At 32.7% G+C, this 22,553-nt stretch overlaps 1 protein-coding gene and 1 pseudogene across 1 annotated transcript; one reads left to right on the forward strand and one right to left on the reverse strand.

The window, feature by feature from the left end:
* Positions 1-5,109: 5,109 nt before the first annotated feature.
* Positions 5,110-10,280, reverse strand: LOC139495806 (glutathione S-transferase kappa 1 pseudogene; annotated as a pseudogene).
* Positions 9,846-22,443, forward strand: LOC139495807 (deoxycytidylate deaminase-like). The gene is made up of 5 exons (XM_071284181.1): positions 9,846-9,996; positions 17,631-17,728; positions 19,800-19,935; positions 20,707-20,920; positions 21,745-22,443. Exons 1-5 carry the CDS (start codon positions 9,987-9,989, stop codon positions 21,800-21,802), a joined length of 516 nt encoding a protein of 171 aa, XP_071140282.1. The 5' UTR covers positions 9,846-9,986; the 3' UTR covers positions 21,803-22,443.
* The last annotated feature ends 110 nt before the right edge of the window (positions 22,444-22,553 follow it).

The following is a 22,553-nucleotide window of genomic DNA, read 5'->3' on the forward strand; positions in this document are numbered from 1 at the left end:
TTTCTGAGTTTAACAAATTGGAAAAAAATTGTAAATATATTACAAGTTTCAATATTTGTTGAAAGAAATTTTGAATCATTTAATATTACTTGGAAGAAATTTCTTCCAACTTGAGAGAGAATGAAAATGAAGTGAACAAGTTAAGTTTATAAACTAAAATTGCCTACTTTATTAGAAATGCATTTTCTAATTAGTTAGAAGAAATTTCTTCCAAGAAAGAACATTAAATGAAGTGAACTATCTGAGTTTAACAAATGGGAAAAAAAATTGTAAATATATTACAAGTTTCAATATTTGTCGGAAGAAATTTTGAATGATTGGATATTACTTGGAAGAAATTTCTTCCAACTTGAGAGAGAATGAAAATGAAGTGAACAAGTTAAGTTTATAAACTAAAATTGCCTACTTTATTAGAAATGCATTTTCTAATTAGTTAGAAGAAATTTCTTCCAAGAAAGAACATTAAATGAAGTGAACTATCTGTGTTAAACAAATTGAAATTAATATGTAAATGTATTACATGTTTCTATATTTGATGGGAGAAATTTTGAATGGTTTGATATTACTTGGAAGAAATTTCTTCCAACTTGAGAGAGGATACAAATGAAGTTATCAAGTTGAGTGTATAAACTAAAACTGTATACTTTATATGAATGAAATACATTTTCTAATTTGTTAGAAGAAATTTCTTCCAAGAAAACAGGACAGTTTAGTGACAAAATGTAGAGAACGAATAATGCTTTCCATTTTATTAATTTATAGGTTACTGTTCGTCATTTCATTGTGGTTTGAATGTTTTGTAAAATATGAATAGTAATTTAATATATATATCCAATAAAATAATCATATTAATGGTGTGTTTTTTCCATGTGTTCCCTTTGCCACAGAAGAAATTTCTTCTAACACTATTTGTTTACAAAAAATTACCAACCAAAAGCAGAATATTAGCATCCGAAATTGCAAAATTAGGTATTTTCACAATAACAGCGAATTTCGACCTCTAAAAAGGACATTCTTGGATTTTCCTTTTTTATTTTGGACTCTCTTCTATGTATTTAACTGAGGTATTTAAAGCTTAACACTGGGTGAACTTCATTTTTGTTTAGATGTAGAAATGAATAAATGAACTAGAAGAAACAAATACACATGTCTTTGGATATTCCTTATGGTGGGATCATTTTGTTTGTTTGTTTGTTTGTTTGTTTGTTTGTTAGAGAGGTAGGATTTAGATAGATGTAAAACTATACGGTAATTGTGACAGTTAAATTAACACGTAAAGCAGTTCAGCTTGATTATCTAGTTATAGTTTTTATTTCCATGATCATTTGCTTTTTTTTTTTACAATTTGCATGCAGGTAAGATTAAAGGCAGGGGCGAATTCAGTCATAATTTTTTAAAGGGGTTTCCAAACAAAGAATAAAAAGGGGGAGGCCGTGCCAACCATATATAATATGTCCCCATTCAAATGTATTGATCGTAAAAAGGGGGGTTCCAACCCCCGGAACCCTCCACTGGATCTGCCACTCACTAGAATGGTATTTATTTCGGGTTTTTTTTAAGACAAGGTTCTCATTTATTCTAGGGAATCCTTCTACTATCTCGCTAGTGTCTGTCTGAATACATTGGCATTCGTCACAACTCGGCCGATTCCGTACCTCATCTACGGAGAGTAGCGGAGTCATCCGAGGATTGCCGATTGAATACATTGGGGTTCGAGTATTATGTCGACACCAAATGAATTAAAGTCATATCATATCATGGTATGACTTTGATGTCGTTAAATGGTTTAATTACTTCTAGTTGACCAATCCTTTGAAAATATTAGAACTATCTCTTTCATATATAAATGAAATCCTCGTAAACAATTACAGTGGATTTCAGTGAGCATGTAGCTGTATATTTGGCGGTAAAGCCATTTTATTCACTTTTCGTTAACGTATGCGAGTTTTGTTTATTACAGCGGATTTCAATGAGTATGTAGCTAAAGATAATATCTTTGGTTAGATTGCTTGCTAGCTGAATTGTGAAGTCATTGTTAGGTAAGGTAAACTACCCTCCTTTAAGAATAGCTGACTAGTCCGACAGATTACCAATGTATTTGTAAAGGGGAGTAGTATACCTTACCGAACAATGACTTCACGGTTTAGGTAACAAGCAAGCTAACCAAATATATATTACATTTAGCTACATACTCACTGAAATCTGCTGTAATGAACGAAATTCGCATATGTTAACGAAAAAAGAATAAAATGGCTTTACCGCCCAATACATGTAATTTGACAAACTATTAAAAAATTAATGTGAAAAAAAAGAAAAAGAGTTCCAATGTTCTCCGCGGTTCATATATTTTATACATCTGAGGTTCAAGGGCTATAACTTTGTGTTCTTTAAAACAAATCAATATATATATTAATTAGAGAAATGAAGTCTTCAAAATCAATGCAGTACATGTATCTGTTATTATTGATTTTTCCAAGGAGCTTATTTAACTGTTTAATATATTTGATCAGCATTTAATTCGAATTCAATATATCAATACAGTGGTTTGTATTAACTTTTCCAAAGTGTCAAAGAAACTGCTGATATAACCAAAGTATAAGTTTTATAAAAACAAATCTGGCAATAATCGTGCATCAATGAGAGCGCTAACGGTGCTATTTCCTAAATAACTAATGTTTCCTATGGGTATAACTACTTTGAAATAATCGATCCGTACCGGGGTGAATGTTGGGCTCGTCCTAGACATTACTGATAATATAAACACAAGTTTTATAAAAATATGGCCAACACTATATACACGTGAGATTGTTATCACGACTGGAAAGACGGATGCACTGTATTCCCATGTCCCCTGCAACGCTTTGCACGGGTAACAATTGATGCAGTTAATTAAATAAAAGTGGATCTGTTTAGTCATCAAGGGACCAAAGAACAAAAACACTAACCGCTTCAACTTTCTTAAAAAAAACATATTCCGTGACTTACAAGAACTATCTCACTTTTATGTTTTTCCACGAAAGCAAAGGTCATCGAATCTGAAATATTTCGAGTAAAAGAGACTAGAAGTAAGAACATTTATTGATATAAGTCATCTATGACCCCCCCCCCCCTCATCTATATCACTTATATAATGCAAATTATATAACGCAATGTATTTGTTCTAAAATGCGTGTCTTCATTTTATAGAAATTGGGTTTTTAAAATAAAATATTTGTATATGTGTTTGGAATGTGGGTACTTTGGGTTTAAGAACATCCTTACAAGTATCTAGTAATCTGAGTTGATGTATCTCTTACCATTTTGTGAGGAGTGTTTGGAACTATGCCAGCTGATTTTTCAAATGTCATAGGTCAGTTACTCGAAGTATACATGTTTTCGTAAATTATTATAACAGACCTACAACGATTATTTTTTTTTCAGGTTCAATATGGAAACAGGTACCATGTGCTCTGAACATCTGAAGTTGTACAAGTTTTATTGCCCAAGACACACAGATATACTGTGTTCACAGTGTACAGTAAACTACCTTCACAGATCATGTCATTTGTATTATATAGATGATCTCTTGTCGAACACTTACTTTAACCCATTTGTCAAACAGGCGCATCAATCAGTCACTGCCAGCCTAGAATCAGTCACTGCCAGCATAGAGAATATCCGACAAAAAGTTCATGACATGAATCAAAATCACAATACCGAAAGTGTCAATCACAATACCGAAAGTGTCAATCACAATACCGAAAGTGTCATTCACAATACCGAAAGTGTCAACCACAATACCGAAAGTGTCAATCACAATACCATGAGTATCATTTCAGAGAACATTCAGAATGCTGGAAAGGGCAATTCGGAAACGAATCACAATGCTGGAAAGGTCTATACGGAAACTAATCACAATATCGGAAGTGACAATTCGGGAACCAATCACATAACCAGAAGTGACAATTCGGAAACCAAATCTCACATGATGGGATGTAGTAAACAATATGATTCGGTTAAAATTTCAATAGTCTCTAGAATGAACGAGTTAAAAGTCTGCGAAATGACAAATGAACAGTTCTGCTTCGTTGTTACAACGTTCCGATTTCTTTCTACTTTAGGCAATATTTTACAAAATGTAAAAAAGTGTTTTCATAAGAACGAATGTTGTATATCGGTTTTGAAAACTTGCCAACAACTCATTACAAACTTCCATCTTCATATACAGATGAGAGAGAACACATGTTTGGTGAATTTCAGCAGTTGTAGTAAAATTCAACCCGTAAACAATTATTCGGGTAAATGGGTGCTCGAACTCAAATTGAAAGTTATTTTACCAAAAGGAGACAGCAATTTTTTGATAACTTCGTGTTGGTTCATGCCAGATAGTAAAATGGTATTTCTAGTAACATTTGTATATACTCGTAGTAAGTCTCTGATTATTCACGATGAATATGGTTCTTATATTCAATCTATCCCCATATATGGAAGAATTTGGGATGTAATACCTGTTGGTATTGACAAGATTGTCGTTCGTTATATTGATTGGAATTGGTTCGAGGTGCTGGACTTTTCCAAGCCTGATCGTGTCCAATCAAGGATATTACGACAAATGTCCTTCAAAAACGATTTAAGGTTCAGTTCATCTGATAATTCTTTCGTAGATGTTTATCGTCCTTCTGGTGAAATTATTACGTCATTTCCGGTAGGAAAGGATAGATTATTCACTGAAATGTGTTCAGACAAGTCAAACATTTATTTGATCGATAAAAAGCGAAACATCTTGAATTGCTTTAGAAAAGAAGGCACCTTAAAACATCCGTATAAATTCGATAGCAACTTATGTATTACTTCAGTCGTAGCAATAGGCAATGGATATGTTCTGTTGACTGGTCAAAAAAATCTAGCTGTTCTTAACTTTGACCAAAGAATTAGGCAAAATGTTAAAGTGGACGCAGTAGAAAATTATATAAACAAAGATATGTGGACAAGTTTTAATCCTACAAAAAACACGTTGTTAGTTTGCAGTGGAATTGACGAATTTGCGTTATTATATAACGTAAAAACTGCAGACAACTAAATGTGTAATCCGAATTATTTTACGAAAGAGAATGAATTAAAACAGAACAATGTATTTTAGTTTGTGTATTTTTCACAATAAAACAACACATATAGTTACCAGTACGACATGATATCATTAAAACAATGTAAATAACATATAAGCAATAATTTTCAAGAAATAAAACCAATGCTGTGAAATAAAAAGGAGAGTTATATCGTTTATTACAACGTGCTTAAAAATACCATTAAATGCATATTCAGCCCTATAATCGATCTCCATTTAAGATATTTAGTATTGAAATTTAACTCCTGCTCGTCAAATAGTGAAACCCTTAAATTGCACAAAGTATCTACAGATTGTCTATTAGAAATGTACATTTTAGCACCGAACCTTTGACTGTTGATTACTTTAGTCTCAGGAGTTTTCCCAAAAGTTAGCCAAAAAATTAACCTCATTAAACACATACACATAATACTGCGTCACCAATGGAATAGCTTATCTTTAAAATAAACTAAACTAATAAAAATCTTAAGAAAACAAAATTTAAACATAAACTTAACAAACCGTATGAAATTACCAGTGCTATTTGAATAAATATAACCGAGAGACACAAACTTTTTTCTTCTTCTAAATATAGCGGTAAGAATGAGTGTTTTAATGCAATATACCATTGACTGATATATTGTTTGTCTTACATACTGCAGCTTAGGACACGACAAGAGTGTCTCGATAACATGCAAGATAAACAATCAGGTGCATCACAAAATCAATGAAAAAATATGTAGGAAAGTTTAATTCTCAAAGGATTGTTATGCTGCTTGTATGAACAGGAATTATAATAGTAACGTATTTATATTATACAACTTATATATATGTACAGTTCTTGTATTTTGTTTGGACAAAAGAAGTTTGCAATGCTTTTTTAAGATCGGGCGAAGGACTCACCAAAACAATTTATCTCTTGTTCTACAGTTTCCCTGTAATACACACAACTACTGCGACAAAACCGAGAGTATTGTGCCTTATAATAAAGGCAAGACTGCGCATGAAAACTTGAACCAACCAACAAAAAACAAAAAAAGAAGGATAGCTTACTATGCTAAAAAATCTTAAACAGTTGACAACGTTTCAAACGAGATAAAATGGGTACATGTCGTAATCATACTGGTGTGGCGTAATCAATTCCATCTAAGATTTGATGGTCAGTTCTTAATCAGTTTAATGATCTTTCATCTTGTTTAATGTGACACTTTATACGATACATTAGTTGCATAGTTCCTAAAACAAACACAAGAAAGCCCCGTTATATCTGGTGGAGGTACCCGTGGTCAATATGTCAGTAACCGAAGTTATAATGTGTCTGAAATCTGGACGAATTACAAAGTTATGGCGTGTGCTGAAAACAGAAGCAATTTGGGCTTCCGTTCAAGAGAAACTATAGGATAACTGAAGTGAGAAATGTATGCCACGGAGAGTTGAGTTAGGATGACTTTGTATACATATTAATGTAAGTGACTTGTTGTAAATATTTGTGAAACTTTTGTGTCAGTCATTTTGTTTCCTTGGTTTTATGGAAACGCATTATCCTCGAACTTTGAAGAACATTAGAAGGACGCCTGTGAGAATTGTTGATGAATAGAAACCTGAGATGATTCTGAGATGTTAAAAAAAAAACTAGCAGTAACTTGTATATCGAAACTTTTGTGTTGGTAACAATGTATATATGTACAATGTAAATAACAGAGTGGACTGGCGTATCCGTCGATCCGAAACCGGCAAAGAACCGTTATATAAAATGACAAGTTCCTGATGAAAGATTCGAAGAAGTGGCTCCGCACGTTCAAACCGAAGAAGTCATGTGGACAATATATTCATGTTTGTAAATAACTTTAAGTTTTCATAAATGTTTTTATCCATTCAGAATGTTTTATGCCTAGGTTTATTTTTGTTTTCTTGTATATTTCTTTTTGCATTTTATTTTGTATTACACATGTTTGATTAAGCTAATTTTTAATCTCTTGTTATTACGAGAGTGGGCGTATTGGGTGTAGTTAAGTTAACCGAGAAGGGTTGCTTATACTAGTTGGAGGTACATGGGAGTGTCCATGTGAAAATGATTTACAGTGTTGGTAGTTCTATGGTGATACGGTCACATAGAAGTGAAAATTGCAGCTAATGAGATGCTGATTTTCTGAATTGGATTGCCCAGAGATAATGATTAGTTGATTTTAATTGATGCTTTTAATTATTTTATCATTTCGTTTACGCTTGGATTAACGGTCAAAATTCCGGAAAGACCTTACCATAATGTATTTGAATAGATTTATAATTGTCAAACTTGTGTTATATATTTTTATGATTTTTGTTTAGTGCCTCTTTTGTAGTTATAAATATCAAGAGTTTGAAGTTGAAAGGATAATTGTTAATTTAGATTTTAAGAGTAATCTTTTTGCAAGTTTTCCACAACTATTCACGACGTAAATTGATAAATTACATGGTATAGCAATTATCATTATTTTTTTTCATTATTATTAGTTTAGATTTTTTAAAGTAGTTTTAGTCAAAGAAAAAGTTTATTTTTTAATGTTCACATTTCCTCCCCTTATCTTTTTACTTTGTGTAATATTTTTGGTATGAATTTTTTAAATTCGAGTGAAAACGAATTTTGTTTAGCGGGGAGTGATGTGGCGTAATCAATTCCATCTAAGATTTGATGGTCAGTTCTTAATCAGTTTAATGATCTTTCATCTTGTTTAATGTGACACTTTATACGATACATTAGTTGCACAGTTGAACTGCAATAGTTTATCCAAATAATCTAAGACCATTAATCAATGCCTTACATAAATTAAGAACATGTTTATAGCTCGATCTTGTGAGAAACTTTAGGTATTGGTCAGAGATTGAGAGTAGTAGCTTGAAGTACCAAGTTGTATGTACGAACGTTAATTGGAAATTATGATTAAGAATATTTATTATACATGTACTGTTATATAAAGATTATATATATATATGATTAAACATGTGAACATTAAATGGACTTCGTTATATAGACAGTACTAAGTGAGCTTACGGAGAAACTTTACTATAGCTAGTTCCCTATGTTAACGGGCAACATGGATTACGATCCCGGATACGTAGATCCGAAATAATGACAATAGTCCTAAACGATACAAAAGAAAGCCCCGTTATACTGGTACCAACAGTATTGCATCTCGTTACTTTTTAGATCATCTGAGATCCGGTCAATTTTGCGGTTTTTGAATATCGCTTGTTTTAGATTTTAGATGAAGAGTATCTAACTAATCTGCAAGTTTAAAGGTTATTGTGTAAATAAGTTTGTGGATAGAGTAATAATAGTGTTAGTTAAATGCTACACATTTAAATGTTCATCTGGTTTAAAAATTGACATGTTGTTCTCTGGTCCTTTCCATTCTTCTTCTAGCAACGTTGCAAGTATTGGAAATCGGCCAGATCCGAATACTATTTCCGGTTTATTGTTAATGTATATCACAATAGACGGAACACCAAATGCACCATTATTCAAAGCTTCAGTTGTCACTGCTCTAAGTGATTTTTTAATGGCGTCATCCGTAACTGTTGCGAAAGCGCTTTCTGATATCACATCATCAATGCCAGCCATTTTAGCGGCTGTCATCAGATCATTTTTGTCAAAAATACCTTCATCACGACTCCAAGCCCTCATCCATAGTTCTCTAGAAAGTTTTTCTGTGTATTCGGGATGCTCAGTGTTAATAGCTGTTAGAAACCTCATAGCTGTCAGGGAGGTCTTCTCAAACATGACAATTGAGGGATTCTTCGGTATTTTGATAGGAATCTGGTAATACCTCGCTAATCGTGGGATATCTTTTCTAAAATTATATTTACCCTTATTCACTACATATACCGGTGATCTATTTCCAGATTCATGAATAAGACCTCCGAGGAATACTGGTTTGAGTTTTAAATCCATGTTAGTCCAAATTGTTTTGTATCGAATAAGTACTTCAAAAGCTACCCAAGAATATGGCGATACCACGTCATAGAAAAGTTCGACACTCTTTTTGAGTGGAGACGACATGTTCATACTTATCTACATGTCACACGTTTGTTGTACGTTGCATGTCCAAATGTTCATCTTCTCAGCGACTATAATAAAGAAATAATTATCATAATCATTTAACTTTTTTCAGGATATACAAAACAATTCAATGCAATAGTGTTATAGGAAGACAACCGCGTGTTCGGCTTCGAGTGCGAGAGGTGATAGGTTCGATACAAGCTTAATTAATGTTGGTTCAAATGATTCGAAATCTGATATAAGCTGTGTCTGCGCTAACCACGCGTCATTCTGAAGTAGTCGCCTTTGAGTCAGAATGATATGTTATGGTTATGGTGATATGTCCTTCAATCTGTGGATTTATTCGTTGTGAAGCACATTCAAATATCATATACACATATTCGTCCTGACAAGCTTGTAGTACTTGCCACTGGACGTTTAACAGTAAATCAGCCGGATATATAATAACTTATAGTATTTTACTTTCAACATTTTTACAATTAAATTATTAAAAATAATTCAAGATTATATTTATTAATTGCAGTGTCTATACAATAATAGAGCCGGGTTAATTTGCAACAATTTCTTTTAACATCAGGATTTGAGTTTATTATATTAAACTAAATTCATTTCATCAAACACACAAATTGCATATTGGCTCACGGATAAATTATATCATATAATAAATGTATGCATGAATTTAAATGTTTAACTTTAAAATACATTAACATAGATTTGTCTTTCAGATCCTGTTGAGCATGTCGATTATACATTTTGTGTATTTGCCGTATTTACAATACTTCTTGTTTATGCACGTTTAATTTATTGTGTACAATTTTCGATCAATAAATGTCAGACTAAAATCGATCTTGCGATCAACAAGCAATGGATACAGGTATGTCGTGTTTTCAATTTCTATTTTTACATCAGTGTTTACATTTTCACATCATTTGGTTGCAAAATGTTGTTTACAAAAACGAAAGTGAAATCATTATTGCTCCGATTAATCAAAGCTTATGAGTTATAATTATGCGAAACATGTACATTTGTATGTGTAAAATGTATTTTACTTACTGCTGTCTAATAATAATGTAGATACAATAATCTATATTACATTGATCATAACACAGGGACGCTAAATTTGTAAATTTGAAGTTACGGTTCACATAAGGTCGTCACTACGTCACATGGTATATAATATTTAATAATAGCATGAATAGTATCTGATACTTAAGTTAAAATAATATATATAGTATCTGATAAGATCGACCAACTACTAAATATAATTCATTTGTCAGTCTACATCGTATAATACATGTAGTGTACGTACACAATTTATTATCAATAAATAAAAAACCCAAGCGGTTTGATATATATATAATCATGTATATCGTTTCGAATATTTAATGATGAAACTACTATTTTTATGACAACTGTACACGTGATTTTGATGAGGTCGTTCATCAAAATTCTTCGCTATAACCATATATATATATTTTTTAATATAATACAAGTGTGGACACAGATCAGTGTGGATAGTATATTTGGATGTTTGACAGTGTTTTGTATGATATTCCCATATTATCAACTGTGTTGCACAATATGACAACCAACCTGAGCACTAGGAGAGTTGTTTATTAAATATTTAGTTTTTTTATGTTCAAAACTGGCATGGAAAAGACATTAATTGCATTAATTGCCATATAATTATGATAGAATATGTTCCACATCTTTGATTTTGGATACATTTTGAAGCTAGGAGAGGAACACATAACAGGTTCATTTTTTCATGATGTGATTTTTTATATATATGGGAGATGGTATCTGAGAACATGTATTTTCTAACTGTTTGTATGGTTCTATTTATATTATTTTGTGCAGGATCATAATGATCATAAGTAAACGATTTCGTTTTAATGTCGAAATTGTTTCTCAGATTGGAAGACATTCAATTGTTTTAGGAATTAATTTACTCAGTTTAGAAGACATAAGTAATGACAATGCCTGACATGATGCTTGCCATTGCTTGGGGCTAGATGAGCTAGAGAGTAAACTTCTGTGTTATTTTATATTAATTATTTGAAAATATTTTCTCCAAAGCAGGTAAAAGCAAAAAATAATAAAAATTGGCCAGTATGAAAATGATATCATCAAAAAAACCTTTTTAAGCATGCTTCAAAGACTCATGCTACAGAAGTCATCTGATAAAATTTCAGGTGGATATGAACATATACTTAATATGTCTTAAGATCTAAAAAGTTAAAGTATTCAATATGAAAAAGGTATTGCAAAAATATTCTCTTTTCAATTCATTTTGTGATATGGATACAATTGTAGGTAATACCAATACAGTAAGGCAGTTTTATTGTGGTATGAAAGTGTATTGTAGTAATTAATAATTTCTGTTAATTTGCAAAATTAAGAAATAAACAAATGAATGACAAATGTACTATGAAAATTAGAAGGCAAATTCAAGCAATTTGATTGGACGAGAAGTTGTAAGTATGTGCTAAAATTGGATATTGTATAGAAAGGTATATACTATGAAAATTAGAGCGACTAATTGTAGTATTTCTGTTAATTTGCAAAAATTAAGAAATAAACAAATGAATGACAAATGTACAATGAAATATAGTTTTAGAATACAATTAGGCCAAATAGGCCGGCCTTATAATTTTTTTTTAACATACTGGATGACCATTTACACTCAGGACTAAGGTGTCATATAGGCAGTATAGATGTTAGCACATATTTACAACTTGAGTAATCCCGTAATTAGTCTATTGATATGTTTTGGCTGACTGGATGTAGCTCATTTGCGTAGTTTTGTAAATCTACTCACTATAATATCATTGTAAAAATGGGATTTCAAAGGCCCTTGACTTTAGAATGTAAAGAAGGTAGCTGCTGGTGTAAGTATGTTTATTTATATGAACGAAGCGTTGTTTTACTATACATGTACTTATTTACATTGTAAGATGACAAAACGAATTGACCAAGAGCAGACAATTCTTAAATTGCAGTGAAAGCTTTACATTCTTGAAAACATTTTTTTAATTTCACATAAAACCTAAAACTAGCTTTATGCATGATGAATACAAATAATACGAAGAACAAACCGGCTGGGACGTCGCCCGGGTTACCAAGGTCCTCTTTTGCTGCACGGAACACTGTAGCATTTGATTTGTGTGTTCCACGAAATATCCTCCGGGATACCCCTGATTTGACATATGTTCAGCCAGAAGGTAATTACTATTTCAAAAATTCAGATACCTTTCATAAATTAAAGCCATGTTGTGTCAATATTTTTGACTGTTTAAAGACACCTGCTACAAGTGAATCAACACCTATTATTTCTTCTTGTAAACATAAAAAAAGAAAAAAGAGCACATGTAAGACATGTGATATGTTAATCACGACTCCTGATTTCACTAGTAATTTAACATCTAAAACTTATTATACTAAATCTTTCGAGCCTCTGGACTGTTCCACGGACAATGTCGTGTACGGAATCGAATGTACTTTGTGTGGACTACTTTATGTTGGTGAAACTCGTCAAACTTTGCGTAAAAGAATGAATCAACACCGGTCTGATAATAAAGATCCTCAATTTAGAGTTCTTTATAACCATTTTAATCAACCGGACCATGATCCTTCTTTATCTATGAAAGTACGCATCATTGAGAAAATTTATCACCACACAAATAGCCCTGTACTAAGTACTCCTTTCCGCAAAGATAGAGAAAATTTCTGGATAAGGGAGTTAGGGACTGCAATGCCATATGGTTGCAATGACAATATTAAAGGAGTAGGAAATTTGTCAAGTCCTGCCTGCAGTGATATTAATGTAATGAGTTTATTTAATACTACCTTACGACAACAACGTAGTCATGGGCAAAAACATTACCATCGGCCTAATGTTAAAAAGTCTTCCAAATCTAGATCACTCTCTGGGAGCTTTGATGACCTTCTTTCACATCTTCATCGTCCACTAGGGTTACATTACATAAGAACTATTCTCTTTTCACTGCCAGTTAATTTTCTAAAACGTTTGAGAGATTATGCACTTGACAAAGGAGGCACCAATACATTTTCTGCAATATACAGACTAGTCAGTATTATTTGTGATGTAGCTCTTTTCCGACTTTTCAAACCAGTAAGATCGGAACCTTTACATGAGGAAAAGAGGAAATTCCTTCCTGTTGATTTTGCCAATAGAGGAATTGATGCAATCAATCTCGGCAACGTTCTACATCACAAGGAGGTAACATCTAAAATTCCTATTTATTTTCAAAATCAATCTGTTCCTATTGTATCCTACAGTTACACCAAAACCATTGCACCTAAAATATTTAACTATAAACAAGCATTGCAGGACCTTGACTTAGAACAATACTTAAAAAGCCCTCCGACATGTGACTGTTCCCACTCGCCTTATAATTACAGCCCCTCTGGTCATGTTATAACTGGAGATCTAAACATAATTCAACATGAAAATCTCCGAAAGGTAATTTCTCATGGTCCTAAGTTTAGAGAACCACAACACATCAATTGGAACCATAACTTCAAAATAATTATGGATTCCATTGAGGACTACGCCAGAGCATGGGCTAAACGAGAAGAAGTTGAACTGGACACTTTGTCAGAATGGGTTAAAACTATCAGGTCTCTGATAAAACGTCGCATTCACAAGTTGAAAAACTGTGTTAACGATCGACCAAAGTCCATTTTCAGAGACAAAGAGGCCATGAAATGTCTATCATCTCTTCATGATACGTATGTTGTTGTTCCTGCGGACAAAGCTTCAAATAATATTGTCTTTGTATGTAAATCGTATTACTACGAATGTCTTGTAAAAGAATTGGGTATAAAGGAGCACTCAGGTAATCCCACATACAAAGACATATCATTTGACAAGGACGAGATTTTAGCAAATCATAAGTCCTTCATGGCTTCCATAAACATTACATTGAACACCAAATCGGAGGACTTACCTTGTTTGTATTGGATACCAAAGCTTCATAAAATTCCGTACAAACAACGGTATATTGCTGGCTCATCTTCATGTTCCACTAAAGAATTGTCCATTAGATTGACTAAAATTTTATCCGCAGTGAAAGAGGGTCTTCAGAAATACTGTGAAACTGTTTACTCGCGTAGTGGTATTAACCATATGTGGATTCTTAAAAATTCTAAAGAACTTCTAGACAATTTTAAATCTCGGTCTATTTCTGAAATTAGTTCTATCAAAACTTTTGATTTTTCAACCCTGTATACCACCATTCCCCATGTGAAATTGAAAAATCGTCTAAAAGAAATAATCCACAATGCCTTTCAACATAAAAATGGTAGCATACGCTATAAATTTATTACTTTGGGATTTCATAAGGCATATTTTGTTAATAGTGACAAACAAAAAGGTAAAACCTGCTACACAAAAGAACAAGTGGTCAGTATGCTGGAGTTTCTTATCGACAACATATTTGTTGAGTTTGGAGGTAGAATTTTTCAACAAACTGTCGGCATTCCTATGGGAACGAACTGCGCGCCTCTCCTTGCTGACCTCTTATTGTTTTCATATGAATCGGAGTTCCTTCAGACACTTGTCAAAAACAAGAAGATCAAAGAAGCCAGGTTATTTAATTTCACTTTCAGATATATTGATGATGTTCTTTCCATTAACAATCCAAACTTTTCTGATTGGGTTCCATTAATATATCCACCAGAACTAGAAATTAAAGAGACAACAGACACGGCTTCATCCGCCTCATTTTTAGACTTATACCTCGAATTTGACATACACAGTCATCTTAGTACCAGAATCTATGACAAACGAGACGATTTTGATTTTGAAATTATCAATTTCCCCCACCTTAGTAGCAATATACCAACTTCACCTGCATATGGAATATACATTTCCCAACTTATTCGGTATTCAAGAGCTTGCAGCTCCTACTCAGACTTTGTAAAACGTCACCAGTGTCTGAGCAGAAGTTGATGAACCAGGGGTATGTCAAAGAACGTCTTGTCCTTTTTCTAAAAAAGTTCATCGGAAGGTACCATGAACTTGTTGATAAATATTCCGTATCAACTTCACAAATAATACACGATGGTCTTGAAGTATAGATTTTGCGTACTGACGTTGTTTATCATCTTAATTACGTGTTATATTATTCTTTTATTTGTCTTTATTAATATTACTTTTACTGTTGTCTGTTTTTAGAGATATCCTTTTGACGTAACTCTGTGCTTATGTATCCCATCATACTTTGAACGACAAAATTATTTTATGATGTGACTCTGTACCTATGTATCTTGTCATACTTTGAATGACAAAATTATTTTATGATGTGACTCTGTACCTATGTATCTTGTCATACTTTCAATGACAAAATTATTTTATTCATTAATATTACTTTTACTGTTAACCAACTTTTTTGTGATATACATTTTACGTGACTCTGTACTTATGTATCACGTCATACTTTGAACCACACTATTATTTCATTTATTATTATTACTTTAACTGCTAAGTCAGTGTTTGTTATATCTATTTTGCGTGACTGTATTTATGCATCCCGTCATACTTTGAACGACAAAATTATTTCATGTCCACCTGTGCGATTTCAAACGCGCAATTTTACACCAGTACCCATACCCTCCTTCCTTGATGGGTGCATTTTACATAGACACATATAATCGTATAATATAATCAAAATGAGGATGTTAATTTGATGTATGCCTTTTTGTGCTTCTTCGTTACATTTGTTGTTTTTATAGTGATTAAGATGATAACACTATGTTGACTGCTGTACCCCTATTTTTGACATTTTTACCTATTATGTCTGTTTGTTTTGTTCACGCATCGGTGACTATATAATGGAATTTGATGCGACTGTCATACAAGTGAGAGGTTTAGCTAGCTATAAAACCAGGTTCAATCCACCATTTTCTACATTTGAATATGCCTGTACCAAGTCAGGAATATGACAGTTCTTGTCCATTCGTTTTTGATGCGTTTTGTTATTTGCTTTTGCCATGTGATTATGGACTTTCCGAATTGATTTTCCTCTGAGTTCAGTATTTTTGTGATTTTACTTTTTAATACAAACACTTGGATCCCCCTCCCACATCTTTGGTTGAAACACCTTTTAAAAATGGCTGGATCTGCCCCTGGTATGTACCCATAGGTAGTCTAGTGGATAGTTTATATGCATGAAATATTTGTCACTGGACATTAGGCAACCAATTATCGACCAATTTATGACTAAATATATCAAATTGCTTTATTAATAATTTCCCTTCAAAAGATTCATGGTTGACTGTTTTTGTGTACAAAGTAATTGCATGGAAGATAAAGGATTACAAATTCTTAAGTTGTCTGTCAAATCTTGATTTCTCAATGAATGTATTGCATAACAATGAACTGAGCTCAAAGCAAAGCATTTTAATAATAAACTTGGACAAAGAGCTCAATCCAGTGATATACTTTGTACTACGTATATACAGGTCCTTCATAAACATCCATCGACCAAAACCATATCTCAATAACATGCCATACTACATATACATGGTTGGATCAGAAGTCCTGAAATGAAAGACATGAATTTTATTATTGTATTTTAAGTATAAATACCGGTTAATTGATATAGTTTTAGTGTCCCTCTGTTGGAAATAAGAACATATCTCCACCTAATTTTAGTTAACTGATGAAGAAACAGTCAAGCTATAAAATTTTATCTTAGATTTGTATACTATTGAATAAAAAGTTCCTTTTATGATCAAAACCTATATGTCGACCTCTCGATGCATTTGTTTGTGTTTCGTTTGCTTGCTTTTTGGCTGATGTATACCCCTCATCTATTTGATACTTATATTATATGTATCACGAAGTAAGCATATTATTAGTTACATAGTGTGCTAGTGACCTAATACGGTATATATTGGGTCAGTAAATTCCATATGGGGTGAGAGCGAAGCTCGAATCCCCATATGGAATTTACTGACCTCATATATACCGTATTACGTCTCTTGCACACTATGTAACGAATTAATCTTACCGACTATCTTAACGTGTGAAATTAAGACTAGTGATTCTCAAAACGAGCAAGTCTTCAATACTGTTAGCGCTAAGTAAATACTTCCATTGATCATACAAAAACAGATGCCAACAATAACGACTTGTAAGGTTTAAATGTGTTTTATGAATTTGTTTCAACCTTAATCATCATTTTCTTCGTCTGTTGGAACTTTTAAGATTTTTTCTCAGTACCGTTTTGTTTTTTACAAAGGGACATAACACCATTACTAACCGTGTATGAAATAAGCCCCACCCCTTCTTACCTTATAAGGAATATAAAGAGACGTAACTCCACTACTAACCGTGTATGAGATAAGCCCCGCCTCCCTACTAACCCTAATATCAAATATACACGGTTTGCACGCGGACGCTTTTAACCAATCATATTCCGGGAAATGTATAGGAGGTAAGATAATGTAAAATACACTGGTATCTACACTTAATTTCAGATATCAACAGAAAAAGACAACGATATTTAACATGGGACCAGTATTTTATGGCTGTTGCCTTGGTTTCAGCAGAAAGAAGCAAAGATCCTGTTACGCAGGTTGGTATCTGAAATTTATCAAGTATCATATTACTCTTAAAATTAATGCAAAGAACTGAAAAAAAGAATAATGTATAATCCCCTAGGAAATAACTATCTACCTGAGAGCAAAGGACGTTGATCTAAGCAAATATATGTCACTGTATGACCTTCATCAACGATCGAATCCCATTTTTTTTTACAAACATTAAGGTATAAAAAAAAACCCTCTCTGACAAAAAGGAAGAACATTTCAAACAAGAACTCAAACGGTTTGTTTTTTTCGTACAAAACAAAATATATAAAAAGACAAAAACAAATATATACACTTTCATATATAACACCTTTTCAACACACATGTGGAGTAAGAACTACATTCTTACCCTTTAGGAAATATTTGGTTTGGCTGTTTTTTCATAAAATTGTGTGGTACGTATTTGTCTTTGTACCGTTTTTCCTTTGACTGTTTATACTTGTAGTGTATTTCAGGTTCATACTTGTAGTGTATTTCCGGTTGGTGTCTGTATCGTTAATACAGAGAATATAATTGTTGGTATATGAGAATAATGGTATGCCTAATGAATGCAGTGTTCTGTACTTTAAGGTACTACTTCAACAGTTTGTCATCTCAACTCCTCTGAAACCACACAACAGAGTTTTATGAAACTTTGTAGATAATAAGGACACACTACGTAGATATGCATATCGACAGGAAATTACTATTCATTTTTTTCTAGGAGTTACGCCCCTTTGAACTTAGTTGCTTCAATGCAACAGTTTGTCATCTCAACTTCTCTGAAACCACACGACAGAATTTCATGAAATTTTGTAGATGATAAGGACATACTATGTAGATGTGCATATTGACAGGAAATTATTATTCAATATTTTTTCTTATACAATTTTTTTTCCTTACACTTATTTAATTTCTCCAATGACAATGTGGGGACGTGGGGTTATGTGAGTGTGCTCACTGAGGTTCTTTATTGGATGCATTGTTCTATACCTGTATTTTCTTTCAGGTTGAAGCATGTATTGTTTATACAAACAATAGAATTGTAGGTATAGGTTATAATGGTATGCTTAATGGATGCAGTGGTTTATACTTGTAGTTATTTTCAGGTTGGTGCTTTTATTGTTAATACAGACAATATAATTGTTGGTATATGAGAATAATGGTATGCCTAATAAATGCAGTATTTTATACCTATAGCTTGTGTCAGGTTGGAGCCTAGACCTGTATTGTTAATACAGACAATAGTATTGTAGGTTAGGGTATAATGGTATGCCTAATGGTTGCAGTGTTTTATACTTGTAGTTTATTTCAGGTTGGTGCCTGTATTGTTAATACAGACACTATAATTGTAGGTATAGGGTATAATGGTATGTCTAATGGACGCAGTGTTTTATACTTGTTTCAGGTTGGTGCCTGTATTGGTAATACAGACAATATAATTGTAGATATAGGGTATGATGGTTTACATAATGATCATAATGGATGCAGTGTTTTATACCTATAGCTTGTTTCAGGTTGGTGCCTGTTTTGTTAATATAGACAATATAATTGTAGGTATAGAGTATGATGGTTTACATAATGGGGAGGGGGGATTTTTTTTGGAAAAAAAAGTTTGTTTCCAGTTTTTGGGGAAAAAAATAATTTGTTTTTGACCCTGAGAAAAACAAATATGTTTGTTTCACCTTCAGCTGCCACTATATGTAATGCTAAAATTGAAAGAAAAAAAATGTTTTCGACTTGTCGCCAAAAAATAGATTGTTTTTCGCCACAGGCGAAAGAACAAGTTTGTCCGGAAAAAAATCCATAGCCCCCCCCCCCCCCCCCCCGAAAATCAAATGGTTGCTGCCTTAGGATATAATGGTATGGTGTTTTATACTTGAAGTTTGTTTCAGGTTAGAGCTTGTATTGTTAATGCAGAACATATAATTGTAAGTATAGGGTATAATGGTATAGTGTTTTATAATGTAGTTTGTTTCAGGTCGGAGGTTGTTATAAAACCAGATAATAGAATTATTGGTATAGGGTATAATGGTATGTCTGATGGTTGCAGTGGTTTATACTTGTAGTTTGTTTCAGGTTGGTGCTTGTATTGTTAATACAGACAATAGGATTGTAGGTATAGGATATAATGGTATGCCTAATGGTTGCAGTGATGATGATATGCCTTGGGGAAAAAATTCAAAAGACATTCTTAATACGAAAAAATTATACGGTAAGAGAACAAAAAACCAGAGTTAACCAAACAAAAAACCAACTACCATGTTTTCACAAAGGTACATGTTTATATAAGGGAGCAACCCTTTAACTTAAGAAAAAAGGGGGGTATGGTTTTTGTTTGAGTCCAAACATTAATTTTAGTTTTTGAAGCTATCAATAAGTATTTTTTTCAAAATTGAACACTATAAGGTACGTGTATGGGTAGACTCTGGTTCAGACTATTTTTTTTGTCATCTGCTTCATCACAATATTCGTTTTCTTCATTAATTTGGGGATCAGAATATACATACACCTCCCTTTTTTTTAAAGTTAAATGGTCGTTCACTAATTAATAATATAATACGAGTGAGATTACTATTTATTTGTACATGGACCGTTGTGGAAGGAAAATGTAAATGCAGGTTTGTCATACACAGACAGTTTCCACCAATTTGTATGGCTATTTCTGATACTGCCAAAGCACTATTTGCGCATTCAAATTACATTGACCGTATATTCATTTGTGATATTCAGTAACTGACGTATATCGCCATTCTTTGTTTTGTTTCCGTAGAGTTTTTTTTATGTCGTCAATGTTAAAGACAGAAGCACAAAACTATTGAATCGTTCTTTTTCAGTATCAAAATTGAATATTTCAAACATGACATACGTTCAGCCTCAGCAATGCGCCTTCTCGTTGGATTGATGTTTGAGTGCTTAACATCATTCAATTTGGTCAAATGTGATTATTAACTAACTTTATTAAGACTGTTGTTTCTGTCTACAGTGTGTCATGCGGAAATGAACGCTATTGTTAACAAGATATCTGCAGACATCCGGGGATGTAAGATGTACGTCACGCTGTATCCTTGTAATAATTGTGCAAAAATAATTATTCAATCTGGTATTAAACACATGGTTTACTATGATGATAAAAATAGACATAAAGACGAGGCAAAGGCGTCACAGTATATGTTTGATAAAGCAGGAATATCAATCAGGTATGCAAAAAAAAACCAACAACACATACTAGTGTATACATATCGTTGCATTACCTATTACATAAGCACGCATTTATACTGTAAAAAGACATAAATTCACGAATATTGCATAAAAATGAAAATTGCACTGCATGCGAGAAACAGAATAAAACATCAGGTTTATAAAAACGTTCGAGTAAATTTTGATCTAGAACGATATTTGTCTTTCCCCTGTTCAGGGTCACACACATCGTTTTTAAGTGAATTGCAACACATATGATGTTTTACATAGCTGAAATATAGAGAAGGACACACCAACTCACAGATCTTCATGTATCACTTTCGTACAGCCTGGCCTTTAAGGCTCGGGGTGTGTTTTCACTTTTTAAATTGGTATAGAAAAGATTAAACGCTGCATTTTATTTAATAATTACATGCATATATTCCCAACCAAATATCGATACGCAAACAAGAACAAAGAAATAATTAAGCGACAACATATGAAGTTTATGCTTAAAATAAGAAATACATTTTTTTTTATTTCAACTACAGATTTCATATCAATTAAGGATTGACTGGAAAAAAAATCTGTCATGAAAAAAGGTTACAATGTATTTCGAATAGAGATAAGAATATTACAGTCAATCCTTATAACCTAATTCTAAATCCCATTTTAAAGGAGTCAATCATGAAAAAAACAAATTGAAGACTTCACGGTGACATGACAAAATTATTTCTATTAGTCAAAAGACAAAGACTTTCAGCCATTCGTAATACGTGTTAATCCAAACCTGAATGATTAATTAATAGATCGTAGTTAAATAAGAACTTCTTTTCTTTTTCAGGAAGTATAGTTCGACTTCGACACTGCTTAACATTGGAACTTTGAAGAGTAGATTATGACCACATATAAATATAAATATATATAAACAAAATCCATAAAATGTAGGAAAATATAAGAATTACTTAAAGGGCTTTAGAAACGTGACGAGTTTTTCTCTTGTTTCGTAGTGAATACACATACATTGTGTACTTTCCTACACTGTACGAATATTGTTTTCATCTCCAGAGAGTTTTTTTCCAATTACAATCGTTGCATTGTATTTTAAATGAATCCGACATGACTTAAAAGCGAACCACAATGAGGACTCCCATTTGAACTGTGGTGGTTTGAACATTACAGTTCGCTCACAACAGACGCAGGATACCAGAAGACTGTAATCGTATAGTCTACATTTATCGCTCGTGTTATCTGTGAAACTTTTTTTGTAAAGCAGAAAGGTCGATTGCAAGATACAACAAGATATATGCGTCATACGGGTATCATATACAGTTTAACGGCATATTTGATCCGACTTGTAAAGAATAAAGATATATTTACATACTTTGAGCAATGTAGGCCAACGATTCAACATAATGCATATTATTGATGTCTTGTGCATGGCTTATAGGATAACATATAAATACTTGCATGTATATTCATTTGTATAACTGAGAGATGAAAGAAATAAACCTGTATTGGCAACAACAGACAAAACAACTTATAATTAATGCTTTTAATTTGATTTATAGATTTAGCATAATTTATTTTCGAAATGATCAATGTCATATGGATCGGTCATAAGTAAGACAAGTAAAAATGATCGTGTCCGTT

The sequence above is a fragment of the Mytilus edulis genome, chromosome 11 (genome assembly GCF_963676685.1).
Source record: "Mytilus edulis chromosome 11, xbMytEdul2.2, whole genome shotgun sequence".
In the NCBI taxonomy this organism is placed as follows: domain Eukaryota; kingdom Metazoa; phylum Mollusca; class Bivalvia; order Mytilida; family Mytilidae; genus Mytilus; species Mytilus edulis.

Bases quoted from the DNA above. Each gene is read 5' to 3' on its own strand.
- LOC139495807 (XM_071284181.1), top strand. The intron at 19,936-20,706 runs GTAAGAGAACAA...TTCTGTCTACAG, and splicing joins TAATACGAAAAAATTATACG to TGTGTCATGCGGAAATGAAC. The intron at 20,921-21,744 runs GTATGCAAAAAA...TTTCTTTTTCAG, and splicing joins AAAGCAGGAATATCAATCAG to GAAGTATAGTTCGACTTCGA.